Raw genomic sequence first — 26017 nt, 5'->3', positions numbered from 1 at the left:
TGCTTCTGTAAGAAGGGATGGGAAGGCCTCCGGTGCATTGGCGTTGGAACTGGGGGCGGTACCCATCTGCCCTTTCTGGTAGGGCACCATAGGTGGTGAGGGCCTGGCCTGTGGGAGGCAGGTACTGGCAGGCAGGTAGGAGCCAGGTAGGGAGCAGCAGGTTGTGGCAGGTCTAATTAGGGTGAAGAGAAGAGACAGTAGGCAGGTGGAGGAGGAGACCAGGGGCACAAGGGCACCTGAGCCTACTGGCAGCAGGAGGAAGCAGAACCCTGGAGATGGGTGACAAGCTCTAGAACTGCCAACCAACACCATCAGGCATAGAGAGCCCCTCCAGAGGTGACATAACCATGGAGTGGGCAAAGTGGTACCGAATTTGCACTCCAAATAATCCTTAATCCTGATCCTATGCCCAGATCATTCTGTCCCTAAGGGTACACTGTCCCAGGAGGAGGGGTGTATAGAGACACGCGCAGTGTAAGCACATCAAGGTTAAGGTAACAAGGTGGGAGAGTAGCACCAGGCAACAGACGGGTCGAGGCTCCTTGGACAATGCCCCACCTCTGTTTACCGTGCACGGACCAGGCAGGGACAGGAATGCTAAAGGCTGGGAGTGGTGGTAGAACTGAATAGGGTGTGTATTACACATGTGTCACTGTGTGTGCTTATCTGGTCCTACGTGTACAAGAGCATGTGTTCACAGAAATAAAGCTTTGTACACCCATCTGTTTGTGGATTTGCAAAAAGGAACAGTAAAAAAAAAAGAGAGCACAATTTTGGCTAAGAAGCTAGAATAAATATCAAAGTATCAGTTTCCTGGACCCACTTTATTGGATACCCTAATATCCCTGGGGTTAAGAGGGGAAACTGGCTGGAGTGGCTTGGAGCTCCCCAGGCATTTTATGAACCAAGTAAGAAGAGGGGAGGGCTCCACTCCCAGCACATGCCACAGTTACCAGATTAAACTGGTTGCCTTGGTAACGTCCTCTCTGGGCAGGATCTGGGATTGTCGGCTAGGAAGGGGGAAGAATTGGGCAGTGTGGAGGGTGTAGGGGCTGCAAATAAAAGGGTCAAAGAGACTTCTGGAAACCGGAGTGTGGGGAAACAGGACCTCAGCACACTCCAACTACTCAAGGATGCCAGGCATAGACTAAGTTCAAGACCTTGAATCAGAGAGGAAAACCAGCATCGAGTTATGGTCCTCCTAGAACAGCAGTGGTTCTCACACCAATTGCACACTGTAATCCAGGGAACTTTTCAAAAATACTGTTCCCCAGGCCACACCTCAAATCAATTAAATCAGATCTCTGAGGTAGGGCCAAGGTTTATGGTATTTTTTAAAAGATCCCCAAGTGATTCATATAGCCAGGGTTGAAAATCACTGCCCTAGAGGGACAACCCAACCTAAGTGGGCTGCAGATGCTGGGAGACAACTTGGGGATTCTAAGTCCTTGGCTCTTCTGAGTCTCCCGTAAGGCCTGTGCGCCGACCTTGTGGGGAGGATTGTTGGCAGGGCATCTACACTCCATGAAGAAATAGAGGGAGAGAGGGTGGTATGAATAACACCTGTGAGGAGACGGAGGCAAAAAACTGTGAGAGCCCAGCCCATGGACTTCTGGAAGGGGATAGGGCAGGGCTACCTAAGGCTGATCCGTCTGCCCCTTAACACTCTCGCCTTCTTTCCGCCCACTGAGAGGCAGGCCGGGAGGGCAGAGAACCTGGGGGCTTTGCTGAGCTTGAGTTTCTTCTTGCTGAGCTGGTTACCAGGGCAACAGAGAGAGCAATGGGATCTAACTGCAGGACTGGAGAATCAAGAGGCAGGGGTGAGGGGGAAATATCATGCTCATTCCTCCTGCCAGCAACGCACCCCCAAGGCTGGCTGGCATCCTTTGGATGACCCCAAGAGATCAGGCCCATAGTTACCCATCACTCTGCAGAGGAGAAGGTAAGTAAACTGACATGAGTCAAAGAGGAATTAGGGCTGAGGGTCAGAAGAGTCAATGGTTCTCTGGCTGTGGCAGCAGCACCAAAGGGTATAGGAGGGAGTCCCAACTGTCATTTTAAGATGCACCATGATGCCCATGCCCCCAGTGTACAAAGACTTGTGGGACCCAAGGACAGATGCTGCCAGCTCCACACTGAATTCAACTGCTTCCCCACATCAGGGATAGCCTTTGTAGTAAACTTCCATACCACCCAGGATCTGGAGGATCTGCAGGAGGAAATAGTCAACTCAAAGCTAGCTACCAAGTGGCCTAGGTAACTGGGAGTGTGAGCCAGAGCTGGTCTTTCAATTGCCCCTCTTCTTTACTTGTACTGATAGGAGCCTCTCTCTACACTGTGGTCCTTGATACTTCAGTGCCAGCGCAAATTTTCCTTTTCAAGAGGACAGCTAGCTATTTGCACCTTCCCCTCATCCAAGACCTGGTACAGTTGTATTGATATGTGGGGCATCACCCTGGGAAACTTACTTGCCAAGCACAAAGGAAGGCATGAGGGTAACTAGCTGTTCATGTAGGTAAGCAACATCTCACTAGATTTTCTGTCCCTTGTACTTCCAATCTAAGAGACTGCATATCCTGCTGTCTATGTGGCAATGGGGTTAAGAAAATTAATAGGGAGTACAGTCATTTGTGGCCTCATAGTGGGGGGTCTTCACCTCTCTGGGCTTCCATTTCACAATTCTGAGTTGGCTCAAGCTGGGACTGCAACTCTAGGGAATCAGGGGGTCCCCTTCCCTCCCTCCCAAATCAAGACCCATGCAAAACACTGGCAAAGGAGCCAAGTTTACATGTCTAAATTTTATTTTCTCCAAGTCACAATGCCAATCACATATGTGCACCCTTTAAAACAGTAACAAACAAGAACAATACACATGGAGAAACTCTTGCAACAAAACACAGTGGACCAACAGAGACAACTGTCACAGTGTCTTAAGGTCTGGGAATCTGGGCATGTGGCCCACTGGCTTGAGGAGACATCTTCAGGTTTAAGGCAAAGGGAACAGCCTACAAAAGGCACAACCATCAGCCACCCCTGGAACAATCTCTTAGTTGTTTCCTCCTTGGGGGTTACAGTTTGAGTGCCTCTTTCCCCTCCCACCCCTGTGACTCAGAGTGGTTAAGCCAGCTGCTGAAGAGAAGGAACAGAATTAGTGACATTACTTGGGGAGAGACACAGCTGCCACCTTCTCCCTCAGGTTCTGTAGAAGGACAGGGACAATGGCCAAGTTACCCCTGGCAGTCACAAGTGCTGCAATAACAGGAATCTCTTCCAAAGAGGCAGCAGGGGAGTGGTTCAGCGCCATAGATAAGAAGGAAAGGAGGGAGGAGCCCTTGCCCTGAAAAGTGACTGGCGTCCTTAGGCTTTAGGCCCAGGTGTGGTACCCTCTGTCTGCAAGGACAGGAGTAATAAAACTTAGGGAAAACAAGGTAGTAACATCTAAAACACTTGTAGCAGGAAAGACACGGAGAAGAGCAATTGCAAAGGACAGGGAAGACCGCTGGCTGGGTAATATCTGCCTCTAGAGAGATGCATTGGTCCATAGCAACTGGAAGGGGTGTGGTAGAAAGGATGTAAAGAAAAGCAGAGCCCTCTAATTCCACTTACCTCAAAGACTGAGCCCTGAGGACTGTGTGAATACACACCCCTAAGGTGCAAAGGGTCTCACTCCACCCTCCCTTTCTCACTAAAGCATCTAGTTTGCCATCTCTCTCCACTGTTGAGACTTTGCCCTTAGTAGAGAAGTGAAGTCTACCAGAGTACAGAGACTGATGAAGGCCCAGAATTCTAAAAACCGAAGTCAAGAAGAAGGACTCCTACCACACACTTTGAGATCTTCTCCACAACGGGACACTCTGTGCAGACAGCTATGTTTCCATAGAGTTAGAAGAGTTAAGAGAGTCCAAGTATACAATAACAAAGGCCAACCAAAAATGAAAGGCCAGCTCTTTGTAGACTTGGTGGGGGAAGACTGGCTGGTAAGGTCTCAATTATCTGGGATGCAGGGAAGAGCCAAAAGGGAACCCAGAGAAGCTAGCAAACCAGAGAATGAACTTGTTTCATTTAAAGGCAGAGAGAGAGAAGGGGGCGGGGGGGGGTGTGTGTGTGTTAAAGGAATATTAATTTAAGAATAGCAAGCCAGGCTTTAAAAACGAACATCTTAGAAAACAAAACAGGATGGAGCTTCCCTGGGAGCAGCAGATGCTTGAATTTCCCAGGAGAAAGTGAAGAAGAGCAAAAGATGTGGGCTCCTAGATGTAGACTCAGAAGCCTGGGCTGTCTGGATCTCTGCTCCTCTGAGCACAGCCAAGTCAAAGAAAGACTGAAAACGGGAGGAAGTCCACTTGCTTCTCCCTTTCTCCAACAGAGCCTACCCTCAGAGGAAGGCAGGGGTTCCCCCCATTCAGCTGCTTGCTGGTAGGAGCCATCCTATATCTTCGAAGCCCTCCTGGTAGTAGACAGCCAGTTGTTTTCTATCCTGGGTTCTCACCTCTGCTGTCCTGACAGGGGTGAGAAAAAGGGAAGAACCACCAAAGTGTTAGTGGACCTTTTGGGTATTTATAAGCTATTTCCAAAAAGCCACATTTCTAAATAATGTATATTAAAGTAATATCCCTAAAACAAAACAAAACAATAAAACCCCCATGGTCTTTCTCCTCCATGACCTTTAGAATTAGCTCTGCTGTAACACCTCAAATTTAGATTTCCCCTTTCCTTAATAAGGAATGCCCTCCTGCATTTTTTCCTTCCAGCTTCCCAAATAAAATGCTACCAAATTAACAGTGGTTTTTACTCAACCCTGCTCAGTGCATTCATAAAACAAAGAAACTGGCAAATTCTGGGACTCCTCTAAGCCTCCCCCTGAGATATCCCATGATTACAACTTGGAGCACTAATTAGGTGACTGTTCAGCAAGTAAGCATAAGCATTAGTTCTAAGAATGTTCTGAGTCATATTAAGTTGTACACTTACTTTTATACGATGTTAGATTTAAAATATTCAGAAATTCATATTAACTGGAACCCCTGCTTACAACCTGAAATAAAGTTGGAATTTGTTATCAGGTCATTATTATTAAAAAAAAAAAAAAAGAAAAGACCATTTTCCATAGAAACACACCCAGAAAAGGAGAGAAATCTGAAGAAAAGGAAAGCCCACTGAGGTCGGATGTGCCCTAAACATCCCTTGTTTAGAGCTGCTTCCCTAGGAGCTCTCATACCTCAGGTGGTGGGGGCTTGATGGTGACTGGCTGGGGAGTCCTCCGGGGTGGGGAGGGCTTTGGCTGCACCTGCTGCTGGGCGGGGTTATAGTAGGTCACTCCTCCATATACCTGTGATGGGGCCTGGGACCCCAATAAGCAAGGAGAAGAAAAAGGAATTAATTCATCCAAACTATGATAAACAGGAAACATTATTCAGGCACAAAAATAAGAGCATTGAGGAATTTATAATTTTTTAAATCTCTAAGCTGCCCCCCTTTAAAATAATTATTCATTTCTGCCTTAATATGTCCTAATAGGGTTCTTACTTCTTCAAAGTACTACCCAGCTTTCTCTAATTCCTACCATCAGCTGACAAATGGAAGAAACTGAGCTCAGTGGTGACACTCCAGATACCACATGGTGTCAACCTTCTGGGAGTTAAACAGTACAGGGAGGGGTAGGGCTGGTAAGTAGAATACAACTTCATTATGCAGTTGAATAAACAGCAGACATGCGCACCTAAGACATACTAAAATACTTGAATGAAACACCATTAAAGAAACGGAAGAGAATAAACAGATGATGGGCATCACATAAGCTGCATTTCTAGCTCCTGACCACCAAGAGGCGTCCTGACACCACATGCAAATCAGTGGCATTGAAATGTTCTCTCCAATTCCTTGAGCATTCTCCTCATACTATATTCCTGTCTGATTTAAAGGATGTGTACTTAGGAAAATCTCATTAGCCATCTCACCTGTGTGTTAGGATATAGATGAGGCGGTGGGGGGGGAGGCAGTGCCCCTGGAGCATAAGGGTAACTGGGATTACCAAAGTTCATGACGCCTGGAGCAGAAAAGTAGGTAGGAGCAAGCAACTGCTGAGGTGGTGGCTGTCCTGGAGCCATGGACACTGGTGGGGGATAGAGGCCTGGATTGGGCAGAGGTGCCGGTGTCTGGTGGGGATGTAAACCTGGACAATAAGAAAACAAAAACTGAAATAAAAGGTAACACCATTTCCATGGGATGGCCTGGCTGAACTGCTCACCACAAACTGCTCAGGATGGAAGTCCTCAGGATGGACCCAAGAGGAGTTTGTTGCCCAAGCAGCCGAAGTGGCCAGCTTCATTAGCAAGCAGCACAGAGCTCAAGAGGATGGGGTTTGTGAAGCCCCCAACACATATCCTCACGTACTGGAAGCATACAAGCAGAGGCGCAAAGCTTACCTGGGTGGGGAAGGTGCATTTCTGGCTGCACAATCATGCCCTGAGGAGGCAGTGGGGCAGGGCTGTCACCATGGGTATAGATTGGTCCCTGGAACTGCACTGTAAGATATCACATTGGGACTCTCATAAACCCTCGCTCTTCACATCACATGGACAAGTCTCCTTGACCCCCAAGCCCTTTGAAAAGATGTTCTCATTTCCATGTGAAGAAAACAGCAACCAGAGAATGTTTGTTAACCACAAGGAGAGGTCAGAAGGGAAATTCAGGAGGCAGGAGGCTGGTCTCTTAGTTCACTTCACCCTGCCAAGAAAGATACTCCAACAATAAAAATAAACTCACATGGATCATAGTAATGTCCCTCCATGATACTGATGTGCACAGGAGGGGCAGGGGGCTCCGGCACAGGTCTTTGCCGTTGAGATGAATAGCGTTTGGCTCGCCCACCCTGGACACCCTGAAATAAAGAAAGAGGTCTGAGCAAGAAGACTTCCAAAAGGCTGACTCTTGTATCATGTCCCACCCTCCTTTAGGTACTGCAAAACACTTACTTGGTACATGGCAGTGTTAAAAAAAAGTATTTGCAAAAAGAATTGAAAAACCAATGAAAAAGCATCAAGATCTAAACCCAAACCCTGTACCCTACATTTCGGGAGACCCAAATTAAAAGGGAAACATGCGAAAATTGACTTAGTTTAAACAGTGAATGAGCTGTGACATGCAACCCCCTGCATGTGCCCCTTTCCCCCTTCTGTACCATTTCTTCCATCCGGTTAAACTGAGGTGGAGGTCCTGCTCCCATGTGTATGTGGTTGGGCATACCTGTAATACACCAAAAAAGTCACTGCTGCAGAGCAGACAGATGTGAATGGGACTCAAGATACCATCAAGAAAGTGACAGGCTGAAGAATCCCAACATGGGGAATGGCTTTCTTCCTTTAAACTAACAAAATTCCTTTTAAACTATCTCTGCTTCCTGTCAACTCCAGCATTTGGAAGTTTGCCCCCATTGCCTGCCACCTTAATACAGCAATAAAACCTCTGAACATGAAAAAAAAATTACTTCAGTAATGCAATTCAGAAAATGCAAGTTCAAAATTTTCCCATCAAGTATTTCCCTGAACAGAATCCCTGGGAGGTTATAATTAGCATATTACATTATCAAACATCTTGAAAAATCTCAGCCCTGAAGTCTCTGAGCAACAACTAGAGAGGGGAGGATGTTCTAAATCTACCTGATTATTCCTGGCCACAGAGGTCTGGGCTAGAAGTATAGGAAGAGATTCCCCTCTGGCTGAAGATGACTCAGGACAATAGGGAATGTTCTAGAGACTGTCTTCCAATGGTAATAAGGCATTGGTAGGAGAGTGTACTCCTCTATCCAAAGATCAACTCCAGGTCCAGTTTAGGCTACCCTGGTTTTCGGTGTTCAAAAATTACGCACACCAGATAAGAATGCAGAAATTGCCAGTCCAAATGAGGATTTCCAATCTTTGAGTTCGATTTAGATTTCAGAAACTAAGGAAAAGATCCTCTAATCTATCTGACTGGAGGAAGAAAAAAAGGATAGGGGAGAGGGGTGGTAGATAGGTCCTAGTCACTAGCACTATGTTGTCCAACAGGATATCCACTAGCCACATGTGGTTATTTAAATTTCAATTAATTAAAATTAAAACTTCAGTTTCTCAGTCACTCTGGCCATATTACAAGTATTCAAAAGCACCATCAGTACAGAAAGTTCTACTGGGCAGCCTGGCTCTAGAAGACTGAGGAAATTAGAGAGGCTTTCCTTTCAAAAAGATTAGGAGATACTCATCCAAATTCAAATGCAGTTTCTGCCTTGAAACGTTTAACCATTAGTTCAAATAATAAGAACACTGCCTTCTTCCACTTTTTCTACAGCGACTGGTAACGGATTCTGTACTCAGGAGCTCAGTACTGATGACTGATCAGTTAATAGTAAGCAAAGTAGTGGGGTAGTCTTGTGCAATAGATAAAACTGCTCTGAGGTTTTTGAATGAATATACCTATGAATCCATCTGTTTCTTGCAGTTAATGAAGATATTGTCAGACACCACACCTCTGAGAGACATAAGTCCCATGCCCCTAAGTCCAATGATACAAAGGGGAAAAAGCGAGTCACTATCCCTAAGGTACCTACTCCGAAGCTCACGTGATTGCAGGAATGAAGGCTGCCCTGGGCTCCAATTCTGTTCTGTTATATTTAGTTGTGCCACATCTTGTTCAAGTCCACCTGTAGTAGAATCCACTGGAGCCTCCCAGTTCCCAGTCTTAGCAGGTGGAGGAGGCGTAGTTTCCGGGACTGGAGGTGCTGGGGTCAGCCCTTCAGGTGGAGGGGGCACCTCCTCTGCAACCTTGACTGCATCTCCAGCTTTGACCCTGGTTCTTCTTGCCCGGGAATAGGATTTCTTCTCAATAGGCCTGTCAGGAGCTGGTGGTGCAGTGTCAGGAGCAGGATTTGGTATCTCTGGGGCTGCCTCTTCCTTCTCAGGACTACCAAGCACTTGAGCATCTGCTTCTGGAGATGGATCCCTTACTGGAGTCTGCTCCAGGCGCCGTGACCGGTAACTAGTCTCATGTTTAACAGTCTCACCAGACCTGCCAGCATGCTGCCCGCCAGCTTCCATAGGCCTAAAACCAGCATAACCTTCCTTGAAGCCTCCAGATCGAGAGTAATTCCTGGCAGCAGACATGCGGCCAGTACCTACAGCATTCCTGTTGATAAATGTCCTTGGTGGTAAGGTGCCCCCAGGACCCTGGTGGCGATGGGACTTATTTGGCCGCTCCCCAATCCAGTTTGGATCTCTTTGTGGAGGACTCCCAAACCTGAACAAATGGAACAGAGAAATAACAAAAGGGACCACTAGAGACATAAACTGAGGGTCAGGGAGACTTCCTATATTCCTCACCCAATTACGGGCCAGAATAGCATTTTTTTTTTTTTTTTAATAATAGTGTTTATTTATTTTTACTTGTTGACAGTTTGCTTTATTTATGGCTGTGTCGGGTCCTCGTTTCTGTGCGAGGGCTTTCTCTAGTCGTGGCAAGCGGGGGCCACTCTTCATCGCGGTGCGCGGGCCTCTCACTATCGTGGCCCCTCTTATTGCAGAGCACAGGCTCAGTAACTGTGGCTCACGGGCCCAGTTGCTCCGCGGCATGTGGGATCTTCCCAGACCAGCGCTGCGAACCCGTGTCCCCTGCATTGGCAGGCAGATTCTCAACCATTGCGCCACCAGGGAAGCCCCCAGAATAGCATTTTAAAAAGCAGAGACCTGGGCTTCCCTGGTGGCGCAGTGGTTGAGAGTCCGCCTGCCGATGCAGGGGACACAAGTTCGTGCCCCAGTCCGGGAAGATCCCACATGCCGCGAAACGGCTGGGCCTGTGAGCCATGGCCGCTGAGCCTGCGCTTCCGGAGCGTGTGCTCCGCAAGGGAGAGGCCACAACAGTGAGAGGCCCGCGTACCGCAAAAAAAAAAAAGCAAGAAAAAAAAGCAGAGATTTTCTCCTGTAAATATCAATAGTGTAGGCTCCAAAATTTCCTCACCTGGGTTTCCGAATTCTTCGGGGTTTGATGTCATCAGGATTGTGAGCTGAGCGGATATCATAGCCATAAAGAGCAATGAGCTCCTGTCGGGACTTTGGAGCCTGTTCATCTTCCCGAAACTTGTCATGCTCCCAGCGACCCTCATCCTTCCACAGCTTTCGTTGACGTCCCTTGGGTCTGGTTGAAACCAGGGAAAAGTGTCTTAGGTTGGCAGATTCTGCCAAGTAAAGATGTTCATGGGGCTTCCCTGGTGGCACAGTGGGTGAGAGTCTGCCTGCCGATGCAGGGGACACGGGTTCGTGCCCCGGTCCAGGAAGATCCCACATGCCGCGGAGCGGCTGGGCCCGTGAGCCATGGCCGCTGAGCCTCACGTCCGGAGCCCGTGCTCCACAACGGGAGAGGCCACAACAGTGACAGGCCCGCATACCGCAAAAAAAAAAAAAAAAAAAGATGTTCATGAAATAAACAGGGTTGGGCAGGGAAACAGTAGGAACTCAGGTATTCTCTCCATCTTTCCCAACAGGCTATACAAAACAGGCCTTCCAAAAGCAAGAGTGAATCACAGCACCTCAGGGCCTGCTGGGCTCAAATGTAACAGGAATAGAAATGAGGAGAGACTTCACTTCAAACTACTCAGTACTCTGGAAACATCTCTCTCCTATAAGGCCACCTATGCAAGTATTTCAAATCCCAGAGGTTTTGAGCCTCAGATTAAAGAAGGCAGTGGAAGTGTGGCTCTGGATCCCAGCTCCTCCACCAAGAGTTACTAAATATTCTAAGCCTTACTTTCCTCATTTGTACAAGAGGGATAATCACAGTACTTACCTTAAAATGTTGTGAACAGTAAATGAGATAATACAAGTAAAATACTCAGCAAAGTGCCTGGCATATATTTCAATAGTAAGCACTAAATACATACTAACATACTACAGAGCAGTGGCAAGTGGCTGTTACCTGACTTCCTCCTCCTGAGTCTGCCCTCGAAGATCATGCTCAAAAAAGAGCCCTTTCCGGGGTATGTATGCTGGGTTCTTCCGATCTTCATCATCATCCAAATGCTTAGGGCCATTTTTACCAACTTTGTTCTCCACAGGCTCTGTGCTCTCCTATCGGACAGATAAAGGACTCCTTACTCACTCCAAAGTTAAGAGCTCCTATTCCAGAACCCAAATGGAGGCCTTTGGTGGGTACTAACCTGTCCATCCCCACTTTGCCTCTCTCCAGTCACGGTGCCTTTGGTATCAGGCTTTTCTTCCCCCTTCTCGTCTTTTGCTGAAGAATTAGCAGCATCATTGGCTTCTGATTTCAGCTCCACTTTGGAGTTTTCCTCTTCACTGTACTCCCCTTCATCACCCTGAAAAAAGTTTCCCTGTCAGCTGTGGAGATAAGATCTGAATGGTGTATTTTAAAATTTTCCATTTTTTAAAAAAATTTTCCATTCTTTAGGAAAACATTTTCTAACGAATTAAAAGCAAACACATCAATATTCTTACTAAAATTTCTAGAGAACAGAAACATTGTTAAAAAAATTAAAAGCACATTAAAAATATGTATATACAGGGAATTCCCCGGCGGTCCAGTGGTTAGGACTCCATGCTCATGCTTTCACTGCCAAGGGCCTGGGTTCAATCCCTGGTCAGGGAACTGAGATCCCACAAGCCGTGCAGTGTGGCCAATATATATATGTATGTTTATATAGATTCCTGTAAGTTTTCCAGGAAGAAATGCAAGGGTCTGTTAACAGCAGCAGCCTCTTTCATTCACTAAGCTTATTGTGATAATCATTCATGATGTCAAATCATGCTGTACACCTTCAACTTACACAGTGCTATATGTCAATTATACCTTAATAAAACTGGGAGAAAAAAAACCCAAAAACCAAAAACAGTGGCAGCCTCTGGGGAAGAAGCCCAGGGGATATGGATGGGAGGCCTTAAGTGTCTAGCATACAGAAGGAGCTTTATCTTTGTTGATAATTTCTCTCCCTCTCAATGAATCGTCTCTTTAAACATGCAGTGCCTGATAACTACACTCTAACTCAAGCTGTTAATTCTCTCATCTCAAAATGGCTTAGAACAGAGATTCCCAACCTTTTAGATTATATGAACCCCTTTTTAGAATCTAAAATTTTCATGGATCCCCATGAGACAATAGCTCAGTATAGTATCCACAAATTGAGAAAACATGTAATGACAAACAACTGCTATACATTCAATAATACTTTTAAATACATTTATATTTTATTAATTCATATATATATTCAATAATAGTAGTACATAAAGGTGGGAGATGTCGATTTGGTCTACAGATAATGAGAACACAGCTAGTGAATTTGCAACCCTTTATAATAACTCCATGATTTCCCAAGGCACTATTACTCTCAAGTTGGGAAATAGTGGCTTACATTTTTTATGTCTATGATATAAATACTAAATTTTCTGTAGCGTGAGAGCCCCTTAGCAACAACTCTGTCCAGAATAAAATTATAAAATTATGACTTGGAAAACATTAGAAGGACTTGTACAATCACTGCACCTGAGAAATGAAAAAAATTAAAGCCCAAATGCTCTCTCTCCTCTCCACTTTCTTCCCTCTCTTAGCACAGCAAGATTGGATAATCCAATCAATTATACTTCAATTAAAAAAACAAACAAACAGGGGCTTCCCTGGTGGCGCAGTGGTTGAGAGTCCGCCTGCCGATGCAGGGGACACGGGTTCGTGCCCCGGTCCGGGAAGATCCCACATGCTGCGGAGCGGCTGTGCCCATGAGCCATGGCCGCTGAGCCATGTGGCTGGGAGAGGCCGCAACAGTGAGAGGCCCGCATACCGCAAAAAACAAAAAAACAAAAAAACAACTGGATAATCCTGCTTGTGACATAGAAGTGTTAGGTCTGCCCATACAAAGAAGGGTCCCTTAGGCCATCCTTTAAATAGGGGCCACTAGAAAGGGTTAGGCGATAGAGGTGTAGCTAGTTCTAGGTAGGGAAAGGGAGCAGCTAAGGCTCCTGCTAAGGGGGCTGGCTTTAGACTGAAGTTACTCTCATATCCTTGTCATTCCAAGATTTGGACCTAAGGAGGCAGGGCTATAGGCCAGGGGAGGTAGGTTTAGAGACCTATGAGGACACAAAGAAATGGATTCAAGGGAAGGTAGTTTAGTCCCCACTGCTGGGTTAACATGTAAGGGTATCAATATACCTCTGCCCCTCTGGTATATTCATGTACACTGGTCTCTTATTCTCCTACTGGGTCTGACACTCAATCTGTACCAGACCCTCTCCTGACTCCAGGTCCAGGATGGCCTCAGGAATCTGATCAAAGATACTCACTGAGACTCCTGATGAAACAAGAAGCTCTCAAGTTCTAAGTTTTTGACCTTTTTTCAAATAGGGCTAAGATTGCTGACTGGCCCAGACTAGTCGTTAATTCCCCTTCCCCTTTATTCCCTGCTCAGCATCAGGGCGTTTCTGCCTCTAAGTGTTTTGGGTTAGGAGTCCCAGGAAGGTGACACTGCTATGAAACCACAGAGTTCAGGGAGACTGCTTGACCACACCCACACTATGAGAACCACACCTTTACCTACAGCTTTTTAACAACCGAGTACCCTTGATTCTTCCCATTTCTCCTCAATCACAAGAAGTTTTCTCTCCTCTTGAGCTGGGAATAGGTGGGTGGTAATCATTCAGTTCTTTCCTTGGTCCTATGTTCCCTGCAGGTTCTGTAGCAGAAATTGCAAGAATCTTGCTTGGGGGACCTCCCTGGTGGTCTAGTGGCTAAGACTCCACATTCCCAATGCAGGGGGCCCAGGTTCGAATCCTGGTCAGGGAACTAGATCCCACATGCCACAACTAAGACCTGGTGCAGCAAATAAATAAATATTAAAATAATAATAATAATAATAAAGATTTCATCTTTAAAAAAAAAATGTCTTCCTTGGTGTGTATGTGACCTTAATTCACTACTCCCCCCCCCCCCGCCCCAACACTAACTAAATTCAAACACCTTAAAATAGTATCAGCATGATTAATGAGAGAACTTTGTTTTATGCTCTATCCCCTCTTAGTCTGTAGTGGAATGCCAAATGAGGCAACTCTTTTATTCCAAATGAGAAACTAATTTTGTTTCCAGGGCAGGACAGAAAGATACAAATAGCACAGTGCTGAGGAGACTCCAAATTAGCATCAAAGTCTGGTGTAATGGAAGCCAAGGTGCTACCCTAGAGTCAAGCTTCTTCAGCTATGGGCTGACATCAAAACCCTTTACCCTACTGCTGACTCTCCCATTCAGTGAACACCCTTCCCAACCCTAAAGCCTAGCTTTCTACTGAAGCAAATGCTTCCCTGGCAGAATTCTCATGCAAAGGTTTTAGCTCATTTTTTCATTCCCCACATATTTCAGAGTAAGAGGTCGACCTGGTATCTTCCTCATTCTCAATGTCTCTTGCAGATCTAACTCCTCTGCCTCATTTAAAAATTTTTAAAATTTTTATTGTTTTTAATTTATTACTTATTGAAGAATAGTTGAATTATAATGTGCTAATTACTGCTGCACAGCAAAGTGACTCAGTTATACATATATAAACATTCTTTTTCCTATCCTTTTCCATTGTGGTTTATCACAGGATACTGAATATAGTTCCCTGTGCTATACAGTAAGATCTTGTTGTTTATCCATTCTATATATACCAGTTTGTATGTGCTAATCCCAACTCCACCTCATTTTAAACTGCTGTTTCTCTGAGGCTCCTATCACCTAGCTATACCCTGCTTCTCGAAGGTTAGGATTACACCACTTCACTTTTATGAAAGACCTACAGTAGCACTTGTTTTCACAAACTGAAAGAAACTTGAAGATAATTTTTGTTTTAAGAAAAAAGGCAAAAGTGAAAATTGTACTCAGTGTTTTGTTTTGCAGTGAGCTGTCATACTGGCAGCTCCACACCCCAAGCAGAAATAGTGGCACCACCAAGCTCCTGCCCTGGGAACTACACTCAGCCTCTCAGCATCAAGCTACCACAGCTTTGAACTGTGTCTGTGAGCATCCGTGCTTTATGTCGATTTATTCTGTGCATCCCTTGGCAAGATGTGTCCTAAGGTAATTGCTTCTTTGCTTTAAGCCATTTCAGCTCACAGGGACGCTCTATCAGACCAAGGGGGAAACCTGTACCTCTATGCCTCTGCCTGGGTCCACCTTGTCATTAATTTGAAGACTATGGCAAGAAGCTCACAGTTTTCACCTCCACTTTGGTCATCCACTTCCACGTACACACTTCAGTCTTACCTGGAACTGCTATATACATTTTCTTTTTTTTTAAGTAAACCTGATCTACTTTTAAAAATCTTAAATTTAAACACCTCAGACTTTGATCAAAACTGCCACATGGGGGACTTCCTTGGTGGCGCGGTGGTTAAGCATCTGCCTGCCAATGCAGGGGGCACGGGTTCGAGCCCTGGTCTGGGAAGATCCCACATGCCCTGGAGCAACTAAGCCCGTGTGCCACAACTACTGAGCCTGCACTCTAGAGCCCACAAGCCACAACCACTGAGCCCACGAGCCACAACTACTGAAGCCCATGCGCCTAGAGCCCGTGCTCCGCAACAAGAGAAGCCACCACAATGAGAAGCCCGCGCACCGCAACAAAGAGCAGCCTGCACTCCCCGCAACTAGAGAAAGCCCGCGGGCAGCAACAAACACCCAACGCAGCCAAATATATATATATAAATAAATAAATTTATTAAAAAAAAAGCCACATGGAAAAGAATGAAGTTAGACTCTTACCTCACCCCTTATACAAAAATTAATTCAAAATGGATCAAAGAGCTAAAATATAAGAGCCAAAACTATAAAATTCTTAGAAGAAATCATGACTTTGCATTTGGCATGGATTCAGCAAAAGCTTCTTTGATATGACACCAAACACACAAGCAACAAAAGAAAAAACAGATATATTGGACTTCTTCAACATTGAAACCTTACACCATCAAGAAAGTGAAAAGACAACACACAGAATGGGAAAAAGTATTTGTAAATCATATATCTGATAAGAAACTTATATCTAGAATATATAAAGAACTCTTACAACTCAATGATAAAAAAAACACCCAATTAAAAAAAGGACAAGGTATCTGAATAGCCACTTCTTCTAGGAAGATACACGAATAGCCAATAAACACAAGAAAAAATGCTCAACATCATTACTCATCAGGGAAATACAAATCAAAATGAGATACCGTTTCATACCTACTAGGATGGCTGGAATCAAAAAATCAAGACAATAATAAGTGCTGTTGAGAATGTGGAGAAACTGGAATTCCCATACATTGCTGCTGAGAATAGTAAAATGGTGCAGCTGCTTTCGAAAACAGTTTTGACAATTCCTCAAACAATTAAACAGTTACCACATGACTCAGCAACTCCACTCCTAGGTACACAACCAAGAGAAATGCAAACATACAACCACACAAAAACTTGTACACTAATATTTACAGCAGCATTATTCGTAATAACAAAAAAACAGAAACTCAAGTGTCCATCAATGGATGAATGGATAAACAAAATGTGGTATATGCATACAACGTAGTATTATTCAGCCATAAAAAGAAATGAAGTACAGGGGACTTCCCTGGTGGTCCAGTGGTAAAAAATCTGCCTTCTAATGCAGGGGACATGGGTTTGATTCCTGGTCAGGGAACTAAGATCCCACATACCACAGGGCAACTAAGCCGGCGCGCCACAACTACTGAGCTCACGCGCCTCAACAAGAGTGCCTGTGTGCCACAAACTACGGAGCCCACATGCCCCAACTAGAGAGAAAATCTGCACACCACAACTAGAGAGAAGCCCGCACACTGCAAAGAAAAATCCCACATGCCTCAACGGAGACCCTGCATGCTGCAACTAACAGCTTGGATGAAAACCTTGGAAACATTATGCTAAGTGAAAGAAGCCAGTATATTATATTATGTTGCCATATAATATATGATTCCATTCATATAGAAGGCCAGAATAGGGAAATCTCTAGACACAGAAAGTATATTTGTGGTTGCTTAGGGCTGGAGCGAATAAGGATGGAGGAACTGTGGGGGGCAAGTGACAGCTAAAGGGTACAGAATTTCTTTTTTTCTTTTTAAGATTTTTTTGATGTGGACCATATATGTATATTTTAAATTAATTTATTTTTTGGCTGCGTTGGGTCTTTGTTGCTGCACGTGGGCTTTCTCTGTGGCAAGCAGGGGCTACTCTTCATTGCAGTGCGCAGGCTTCTCATTGTGGTGGCTTCTCTTGGTCAGCACAGGCTCTAGGTGCATGGGCTTCAGTAGTTGAGGCACGCAGGCTCAGTAGTTGTGGCTCGCAGGCTCTAGAGCGCAGGCTCAGTAGTTGTGGCACACGGGCTTAGCTGGTCCGTGGCATGTGGGATCTTCCCGGACCAGGGATCAAACCCACGTCCCCTGCATTGGTAGACGGATTCTTAACCACTGCACCACTAGGGAAGTCCCCAGAATTTCCTTTTGAAGTGATGAAAATGTTCTGAAACTGACGGCGGTAATGGTCACGCATACCTGTATATACTAAAAACTGTAGAACTGTACACTTTAAAGGGGTAAGTTGAATGGCACATAAATTATATTTCAATAAAGCTGTTAAAAAAAAAAACAAACGAAAACCCGCCTGTTATTCCTGTTCTTCCCCAGTTACTCCTTTACTCTCTAGTCTCCAATTTCTTACGTCATCCACTCCCTTGACATTTCTACCTTTTCCCTACCGATCAGTCCTTTCCCACATTCACTTTCCTCTCTCAACTCTGTGACCCCTTCATTTCAATCACTACTAGTAATTCCCTCAAGTCCCCTACTCCCATGTGCCCAAGACTGGATCAACTATCTTTTTCTAAGCTTACAACCAGACTTCTGATCATCACTAAAGGGAGTTAAAAAAAAAAAAAAATCATACAACTTCACCCATCAGTGCCACCTCCAACCTCAACTACTCAAACTTCCTTTAGTCTCACAATTCCTACACTGCCCTTCCACCAACAACCATTCTTTACGTTTTTCCTTCTACTTCACAAGGAAAACAAAACAAAGGGCACACCAGCTTCCTCCCCATATACCTTTGCTTCCCACTTCTCTATAATTACAATGGAAGATGTTTCCTATTTCTTCTCATGTACTCAGTCAAGGACACCAATACACGCATTACCTATCCCCTCCCTTTTCTCTCCCTTTCTACTGATTTCTTCACCCTTTAGCCATACTTTATTCTCCAACTTAAAAAATAACACCAAACCCTCTCTTGACGTTACAGCCTTCTTTCCAGCTACCAGCTCTCTAGCCTCCCCTTCATAGGCTAATTTCTTTAAAAAATTTTCTTGGGAAAAAAAAAAAAATTTTCTTGGAGGATTCTGCGAAAATGGCAGCAGCATAGTTTTTGATCTCTTCAAATCTCCACATGAAATGGGAGCAAGATCAAAACCCTCTGGATAACATTTACAACAAAACTAGGTTACAAGCTATCCCCCAGGACCCAAAATATAAGCACATAAGAGCAAAGCATCAACAGCCACAAGACATGCATCAGATTGGTATCAGTGCTGGAAAAAGCAGAGAGCACTAAATGGACCTGAAAACAGAAGAACCCTGAACTAGTCAATAGAAAGCAAAACTGAGAATAACAGTTGAAACCAGAAGGGGTTTTACTGTCTCCAATAGAATGTGTGTTTAAGGGTCCTGCAGTAAGAAGGTCTGAAAGGGTTAGAGCAGTCTAACCCTTCTGAAATCTTAAAACCAATCTAGCTGCCAGGGCTCCCCTCTAGGAGAGTAACACACTGAAGATAAAACTGTTGAGAAGGGAATCAAATTCAGCAGAAGAGGGATAAAAGGAATGAAGGAAAGAGAAGGTCCAAAACAAGTTAGAAAAGGGAACAAAAGCAGAAAATCTCAGAAAGTAAGCCATCATATATATATTTTTTAACACTACAGAAAAACAACTGAAGAGGGAGCTCTATGAAGTTAGAAAAAGTTACTCTGAGCCGTACTTCCTTCGAAAAGATCAGGAAAACTAATTTTTAAAATCAACAAAGGAAAAATACAGAGATCAAATCCCACATAAACTTGCTATGAGAAAAAAAAAAAACGTAGAATAGCATTCCTACAATGAAAGCATGCCAAAAAGACATGCATATCATATCAAAATTGTAACTTCTATTTCAAAATGAGCAAAAAAGACATTAATATTATATAAGGCATGAAAGAACATCAGTCAGAATTAGAAAAATCCAAAAATGAAATGAAAGAACTCATTCATTCAAAGGGAGATATTAGAAATTAAAAAAAAAAATTCATTTCAAATACAAAGTCTAAAACTAGAAGGAACACAAACAACACAAACACAACAATAATGCCTTATGAGAAATTAAAAGTGAAAAGGAAGAAAATATTTAAAAATCAACAGAAAATGAAGAAACAGATATAAAGGATTACAGAAGAAGGGTCAAACACTGAAGACAGGAAAAGAATATTGGGATAGAAGTTCCATGACATACTGTAGAGCACATCTCATACCTATGAACACTGATCCAGAATGACCAACTCCAGGACAAATTCTAATAAATTTATTGGACTTAAAGAAAACATACTGGGAATATCTAGACAAAAATAGCAAGTGACTTATAAGGGAAAGAAAATCAGGTGTTCACCAGTCAGTCCGGTGCAAGATAAAAGCTCTGGGTCACACTGGTATTTTTCCAAGGGTATCATGGAAAGACAATTTGCAAGAAATACAAAGGACAGAGAGAGCATGCTGAGTTGTACTATGAATGAGTGACCATCAAAATCTTTTCAATGGATACACTGTAAAGAAAAGAAAGGGATGAAAAACTAAACTGCAGACTAAGAGATAGATCAAAATTTTAAAAATAGGCAAGACTAAAGTGTAGCATCTAGGTATATACAGTTAGTAATCAACAAGAAATTCAAGCAAGTAACATTACAATGAAAGGCAAGATATCAAGTCTACTTCTCTAATCTAGACAAGTGCTGTCCAACAGATCTTTCTGGGATGATGGAAATGTTTTTATTTATGCACATGTGGCTACTTAAAATGTAGCTACTGCAACTGAGGAGCTGAACTTTTCAGTTTAATTAATTTAAATAGCCACATTTGGCTGGTGACTACCCTATCAGACAGAACAGAACTACACCTCTCTCTTAAATTTCAGACAATATATACTAGATATTGCCACATCAAAGTCCCACATGTTCCTCAATCTCAAAACAACCAAAACTTAACCCAACACTGTCCTTCCTGAAATCTCCTCCCACTGTGGTCTGTTTCTTAGTGAATAACACCATTCATCAACCTGGGAATCCCTTTGACTCCTCCTTAATTCAGGCTCCACATTCAATCAATCAAGAAGTTCTGTTAGTATCACCAAAATATCTCTCAAATCTATGTCTTGCTAGTGCCACTGCCATGTCCCTTCTTTAGGGCACCATCATGCTCCTTGGACTATCCTAATAACCTTTTAACAGCTCTGTCTCCAGTCTTGCCTCATCCACAATGCATCCTCCACACTTAAGCCTCCAACAGCCTTTCTTTCTTTGCTGTTAGAGTAACATCCAAACTCATTTATAAACAGAATGGTAAACTCCTATAAAGTCACAAGCACCAAACCTCACTGAACACTCCATACTGCCTGGCAGTCTTTCTGATGTTTCTGTTCTCTAGTGACAACTGCAAACATTCCTCACTCCAAAACCTCTTATCTCCTTTTTACTCTTTGCAGATAACTTTACCATTGACTTCAAAGAAAATAAATCATCTCATCAATCACCACATTCTGTCAATTCCATAGCCTAAATAACTGTCAGTGCTGTCCACTTCTATTTTCACTGCCACCACTCCACTCCATGCCACACTTACTACTTTCCTAGACTTCCACAGTAGCTTTCTTAACTAGCTTTGCTGTCTCTAGTCTTGCTCCCTTCAGATCAACTCTCCCCACTGCACACAAAATAATGGTTATAAAAATAATAATTCTAAAATATTACTGTGCCTCAACCTGGGATCTTGTTAACGTACAAATGTCTGAGTCTTCCCTCCCTCTGCAAGATTGTTTCAGTAGGATTTTTTCATGTAGGTGTTCCCTGGATCTGACAAACACTGCTTTAAAATTTAAGTCTAATTCATAACCTGTATCACACTCTTGTTTAAAACCCTGGTACACTTTTTTACTTCCTTAGAATAAAATCCAAATAGTTTTCAACCTGGCTTATAAAGTACTTTAAAATTTGGACTGAGATTCATCCTTACCACCAGTCATACTAAACCTTTCATATCCTCCAACTCACCATGGAGTCCATCCCTTCTAGACCTTCTTTCCACACTGTTCCCTCTGCTTAGAAAATTCTACCTGGCTAACTCCTACTCACCCTTCAGGTCTCTATTTGAACATTCGCTCCTGTAAACATTTCCAAACACCCTAAACCCAGTTAGTTGTTCCTGCTATGTGCTCCCAAAGCACCATATGCTTCCAATAACATGGCATTTACCAAACATTATTGTAATTACTTAGTTAACTGTCTATATTTTCCCCCTCTGACCTGGAATGTACTGCTAAGTTCCATGAGGGCAGAACCATGCCTGTCTTTTATTCCAGTGCCTAGTACAGCTCCTGGCTCTGAGCAGGCACTTAATAAAGAGAAGGAACAAGTAATCCCTGCATGATCTGGCCCCTACTCACTAATATGCCCTTATTTCTTGTATCCATCCTGTCCCGACAATGTTTCAGCCACACCAAACTACTTTCAAGTTTCCAAATATTTAATCTTCTCTCCCGTCTCTGGGCTTTTGTAGCGGTTGTTCCCTCCGCCTAGAACATGGCTTGCTTGGCTAACTCCATTCATTCTCCTCTGACAGCCTAAGATGGACTCAGTACCCGGCCATTAACACCCTACTTAACCCTATCCCCTAGCAGTTGTCACCAAGTCCTACGATTGCCTCACTGTTTGTCTGACTTCCTTATTAAGTTGTAGGATTCCTAAAGATAGGAACTTTGTTATATCTGTTGCATCTCCCGGGCTTAATGGAAAGTCTAATATGTAGCAACAGTTCTATAAAATTTATAGAATAAACCTTTGATCCACAATCCAATTCCTCCTTATATCTCAGGGCTCTGTTCAACAACTCCAGTAAACAAATAGCCATTCTGATAGCGTCTCTAGTAGTTTATCCAATCAAAACAAGTAAGTTCACAAACGTTTGGCTTAGGGAAGCTTTCTGCTAAAGACAGAAAACCTTATCCATAAACTGAGAAATGTTTCTGACACAAACCACTCAGAATCCTACCCTTTTAAGGTCTTCAGATATACTCAGAAAAAATATCCAACTGGCTGGCTTCACTACCTAGGCATCATGAAATGGAGTGTCAAACAACCTGTAAAAGGCTTCAAAATGTTCTCATTCTCTCATTTAGAACCTTATTTCCTTTAGATAGGGTGAAAAACCAGCTATTTACAGTATAACACATGTGGCCTGAAGAAGCTTACACCAAGCTTCCCTCCCTATAACTGAACAAGACCCTTTATAATAGTTTTCAGAAGCACAAATGAAGAATGCACAAGAGGAGTAACAAGTAGGTGATGGTACTTTTGAACCACAGGTGCGTACAGTTTTTAAAATACACTTTCCAACCTACACCATAGGAAAAAGAAACTATCACACTCACTTCTGAGTCTTCTGCACTTTCATAATCCGAGAGAACAGCTGAAAGGAAACAGAAACATGTAAAGAAAAAAAATTCAACACAAGTTATTATAATTACCTCTCCCGACTGCCTGTTGCGGATCAAGCTAAAGCTCTCATTTAATTCTGACTTCAACCTATGAGGGAGATAAAATTACAGTCCCCATATCCAGACTGAAAACAGGTTCAAAGAGTGACTTTGACTTTCCCAAGATCATACTGCTAAAACGTACGCTTTTAAGCGCTATGCTACAAAGAGCCACTTTGCGGCACCCTCCCCCAAATCCTTACAGTCTGAGAGGATGTCAATTGCTGGAAACAGCTGACCTGAGTTTATGGGCAAACAACTCTGTCAGGATGCTACTCACCATCGCCCTCGATGCCATCTTCACTCTCCTAAAAGAAAGGAAAAGACATGGGTTAGTTCTGTGATTTCCAGAGGGTGAGAGCTGAAAACCGAACACAAAATGGTTGGAAAGGGGCACGAGGAAAGGTACATCTTTAACAAGCAGCATCCGAGGGAGGTCCCGTCTATTCACCTCCAGTCCCAATTTCTGAATAAACATCCACTACCCATCCGCAGAAGCTCTGCCCTCCCCCCACAAACCGCTCCTCCTCGCTTGGGGCTCCGGAGGCAAACCGCACTGGGATAGCTCTCTTCTCGAACACGTTACGCCTCAGCATCTACCGTCAACTCCCAGCCTCCCATCTTCACCTACACCCCGCCCGCCCCCCGGCCCGCCCCGCCCGCCCGCCCGCCCGCCGGCCCGCCCCGCCCGCGCGCACTCACACACTCCGACTCCTCAGCGCTCTTGGCGCCCCCGCTCTCCAACCGCCGCAGATGAAGGGCCCCGGCTCGGCCTCCGCGCTGGGAAAGCAGAGAGCCACTGCCGCCGCCTCCAGCGCTACCACTACAGTTCCCGCCGCCCCGCGCCGGGGAACCGCCGCTGTCTGAGCCGGAAGCACCAGATTCTTCGTCTTCGGTGTCCTGCGAAGCGCGCTGCCGCCGCCGGTCCGCCATCTTACGGAGAACAGCCGCCGCCGGCCAGCTCCTGACGTACCCCGCCCGTCGCAGGGGCTGCCGGGAAGCTCGAGACCTGGTCCCAGCATGCTTCACTTGCGGCGCTGATCGCCTGGCTCTTCAGAGGGAGGGGCTGGGGGCGGAGCTGGCGCGCTGCGACAAGTTTGCCGGCGAGCGGGATTGCGTAAGTCGGTGACGTGAGGGGGCGTGACGCGGCCCCTGACTTCCCCCGGTAGGGCACCGGGCAAGGGGGGAGTTGCACTCGGGCAACCTCCTTCGGCTCCACGCCCGGCCATCTTGGGCTTTCTGAGTGGATATCGTTGACCTGTCACGGCTTCACTGCGGCATTGGAGTTGTTTCATGATTTTCTTTTTCGTTTCTACCTACGTTTGAAGCAGATCGTTTGACTGAATTCGTTTGCTTGGTAAAATCACGAATCAAGGGAAACCTCTGAAGCCGTTGTGCTGCATCAGATTTGTTACACCAGCCCATTTTAAGCTAAAGGGCGGAGGAGAAACCAGTTGTCCGTAGTGAAGCCCGAGGATTTAGTGTTGCAGCACTACAGTGTTTTCCCTTGTATTCTCATTTACTCTTCCCTCTTCAAGTGTCTTCCCACCCCAGCCATCACCTCTCCCAAAGCGCAGGCTGGTATGATGGTAATCTTACCAAGATTTTAGAACCGATTTTAAAAAAGAGAATCATAGGAATGGGCATTTGGTTCAATATCCTGACATGATTTCCTTCTTGTTAAGGGCATGCCAGACGGGTAGATGAGGGAATGCTGAGATTTTGGCAACACATTTTTCAGCAATGAAAAAAATCGGTATATTTGTTTTGTACCATAATAAAAACATATAAGAAGCGTAAGCTATTAGTGCACCTACGGGAGTACACATTTTAATAATACACACCAGAGAAAGGTCACTATCATAGCACAGGATTCTGTCCTGTGTAATGCTTTTACAAATGCTATGGTTAAGGATACTGATGTTTATCAAATTTATAGACAATATGAAACCAGAAGGTATTCTGAATGCCTTCAGAGATATAATCAGGATCCAAACAGATCTCAGCTGGTTAAACAAGTGGTCAAATGTGACAACTTGTAAATACAGCTCCAGAAACCAACTGCCTGAGTTCAAAATGGAGGATGTGTGATCTAATAAGTGTTAACAGAAAGAAAAAAAAAAAAAGACCCAGAGGATCCTATCTATCTCAAAGTAAATTGATATAGTAAAGCTGCCAAGTTTAGTGTCTAAATAAGGAAAGTGATAGTCTGCCACTTTGCCTTTCAGTTGTTTGGTCTGGATTCAATTTTTTTTTATATAAATTTATTTATTTATTTTTGGCTGCATTGGGTCTTTGTTGCTGCACGTGGGCTTTCTCTAGTTGCGGCGAGCAGGGGCTACTCTCCATTGTGGATTGCGGGCCTCTCATTGCGGTGGCTTCTCTTGTTGTGGAGCACGGGCTCTAGGGCACAGGCTCAGTAGTTGTGGTGCACGGGGCTTAGTTGCTCCGCAGCATGTGGGATCTTCCCGGACCAGGGCTCAAACCCAAGTCCCCTGCGTTGGCAGGCGGATTCTTAACCACTGCACCACCAGGGAAGCCCCTGGATTCAATTTTTAAATGGACATGAGCAAATCATCCAGAGAACTGAAACATGCAAGATCCTTTCTTTTGAGGAACAATTGTAAAATCTCTGAATGTTAACCATGAAGATTGGGATTGCCACAGCAAACTTTAACTATTTGAGGGACTATGAGGAAAGGAGGAATTGATATTTTTTCATCACCCTAGAAGGCAAAGCAAGAACCAGTGGGCTCGAGTTACAAGAAGTTAGATTTTGTCAACGAGGAAGAATTTTCTAACATTTAGAAAAAAACGTATAAGAGAAAACAAAGTGTTAAAGGAGAAGCTGGACTTCATTTGTCTGGAATGTTGTCAAAGGGAAATCATGTATTGGAGTCAGACTAGATGACCTCTAAGGTCTTTCCAACTGAGGTTTTACTAATTTAGACACCAGGCACCAAGTATCCTATCATCTCTTGTTTTTAAAGTTGCCAATTATGTGTAAGGAAGAACACAGGACAAAGAGGGATGAAACATACATTGTGTTCATACACAAATGGAAGTTAATATCTCATATAAAAGGGAAAATAGTGTTTTTCTATTTTGTGAAAATGGATTTCTTTTTCTAGTCTTTTAAAATATACAAGCAGAATTGTTTAATGCTTCCCAATAAATCTAATAAATTGAAGCAGAAGTTCAAAA

The 26017-nt window shown here is 44.2% G+C and overlaps 1 protein-coding gene across 2 annotated transcripts; it reads right to left on the bottom strand.

Moving 5' to 3' along the window:
* Nucleotides 1-14: 14 nt before the first annotated feature.
* Nucleotides 15-23810, bottom strand: CASC3 (CASC3 exon junction complex subunit). 2 transcript variants are annotated; one of them, XR_010937333.1, is made up of 15 exons: nt 23516-23810; nt 23094-23121; nt 22709-22746; nt 11183-11341; nt 10942-11093; nt 9988-10164; nt 8585-9270; nt 7181-7245; nt 6766-6880; nt 6426-6524; nt 5958-6172; nt 5219-5341; nt 4972-5035; nt 4374-4499; nt 15-172 (listed from the first exon to the last, which is right to left on the bottom strand). XR_010937333.1 is itself a non-coding variant. In XM_067714964.1 (14 exons), the coding sequence occupies exons 1-13, from the start codon at nt 23744-23746 to the stop codon at nt 5012-5014; spliced, it is 2112 nt and encodes a 703-aa protein (XP_067571065.1). In that variant the 5' UTR covers nt 23747-23810; the 3' UTR covers nt 3460-4499; nt 4972-5011. The 2 variants fall into 2 exon arrangements, 1 of the variants encoding a protein (XP_067571065.1); XM_067714964.1 differs by lacking the exon at nt 15-172 and having other exon boundaries at nt 3460-4499.
* Between the last annotated feature and the right edge of the window lie 2207 nt (nt 23811-26017).

This window comes from Pseudorca crassidens, chromosome 19 (assembly GCF_039906515.1).
Source record: "Pseudorca crassidens isolate mPseCra1 chromosome 19, mPseCra1.hap1, whole genome shotgun sequence".
NCBI classification, from domain to species: domain Eukaryota; kingdom Metazoa; phylum Chordata; class Mammalia; order Artiodactyla; family Delphinidae; genus Pseudorca; species Pseudorca crassidens.
The sequence above is the reverse complement of the archived record's forward strand: the minus strand, read 5'-3'. Positions and strand labels throughout refer to the sequence as shown.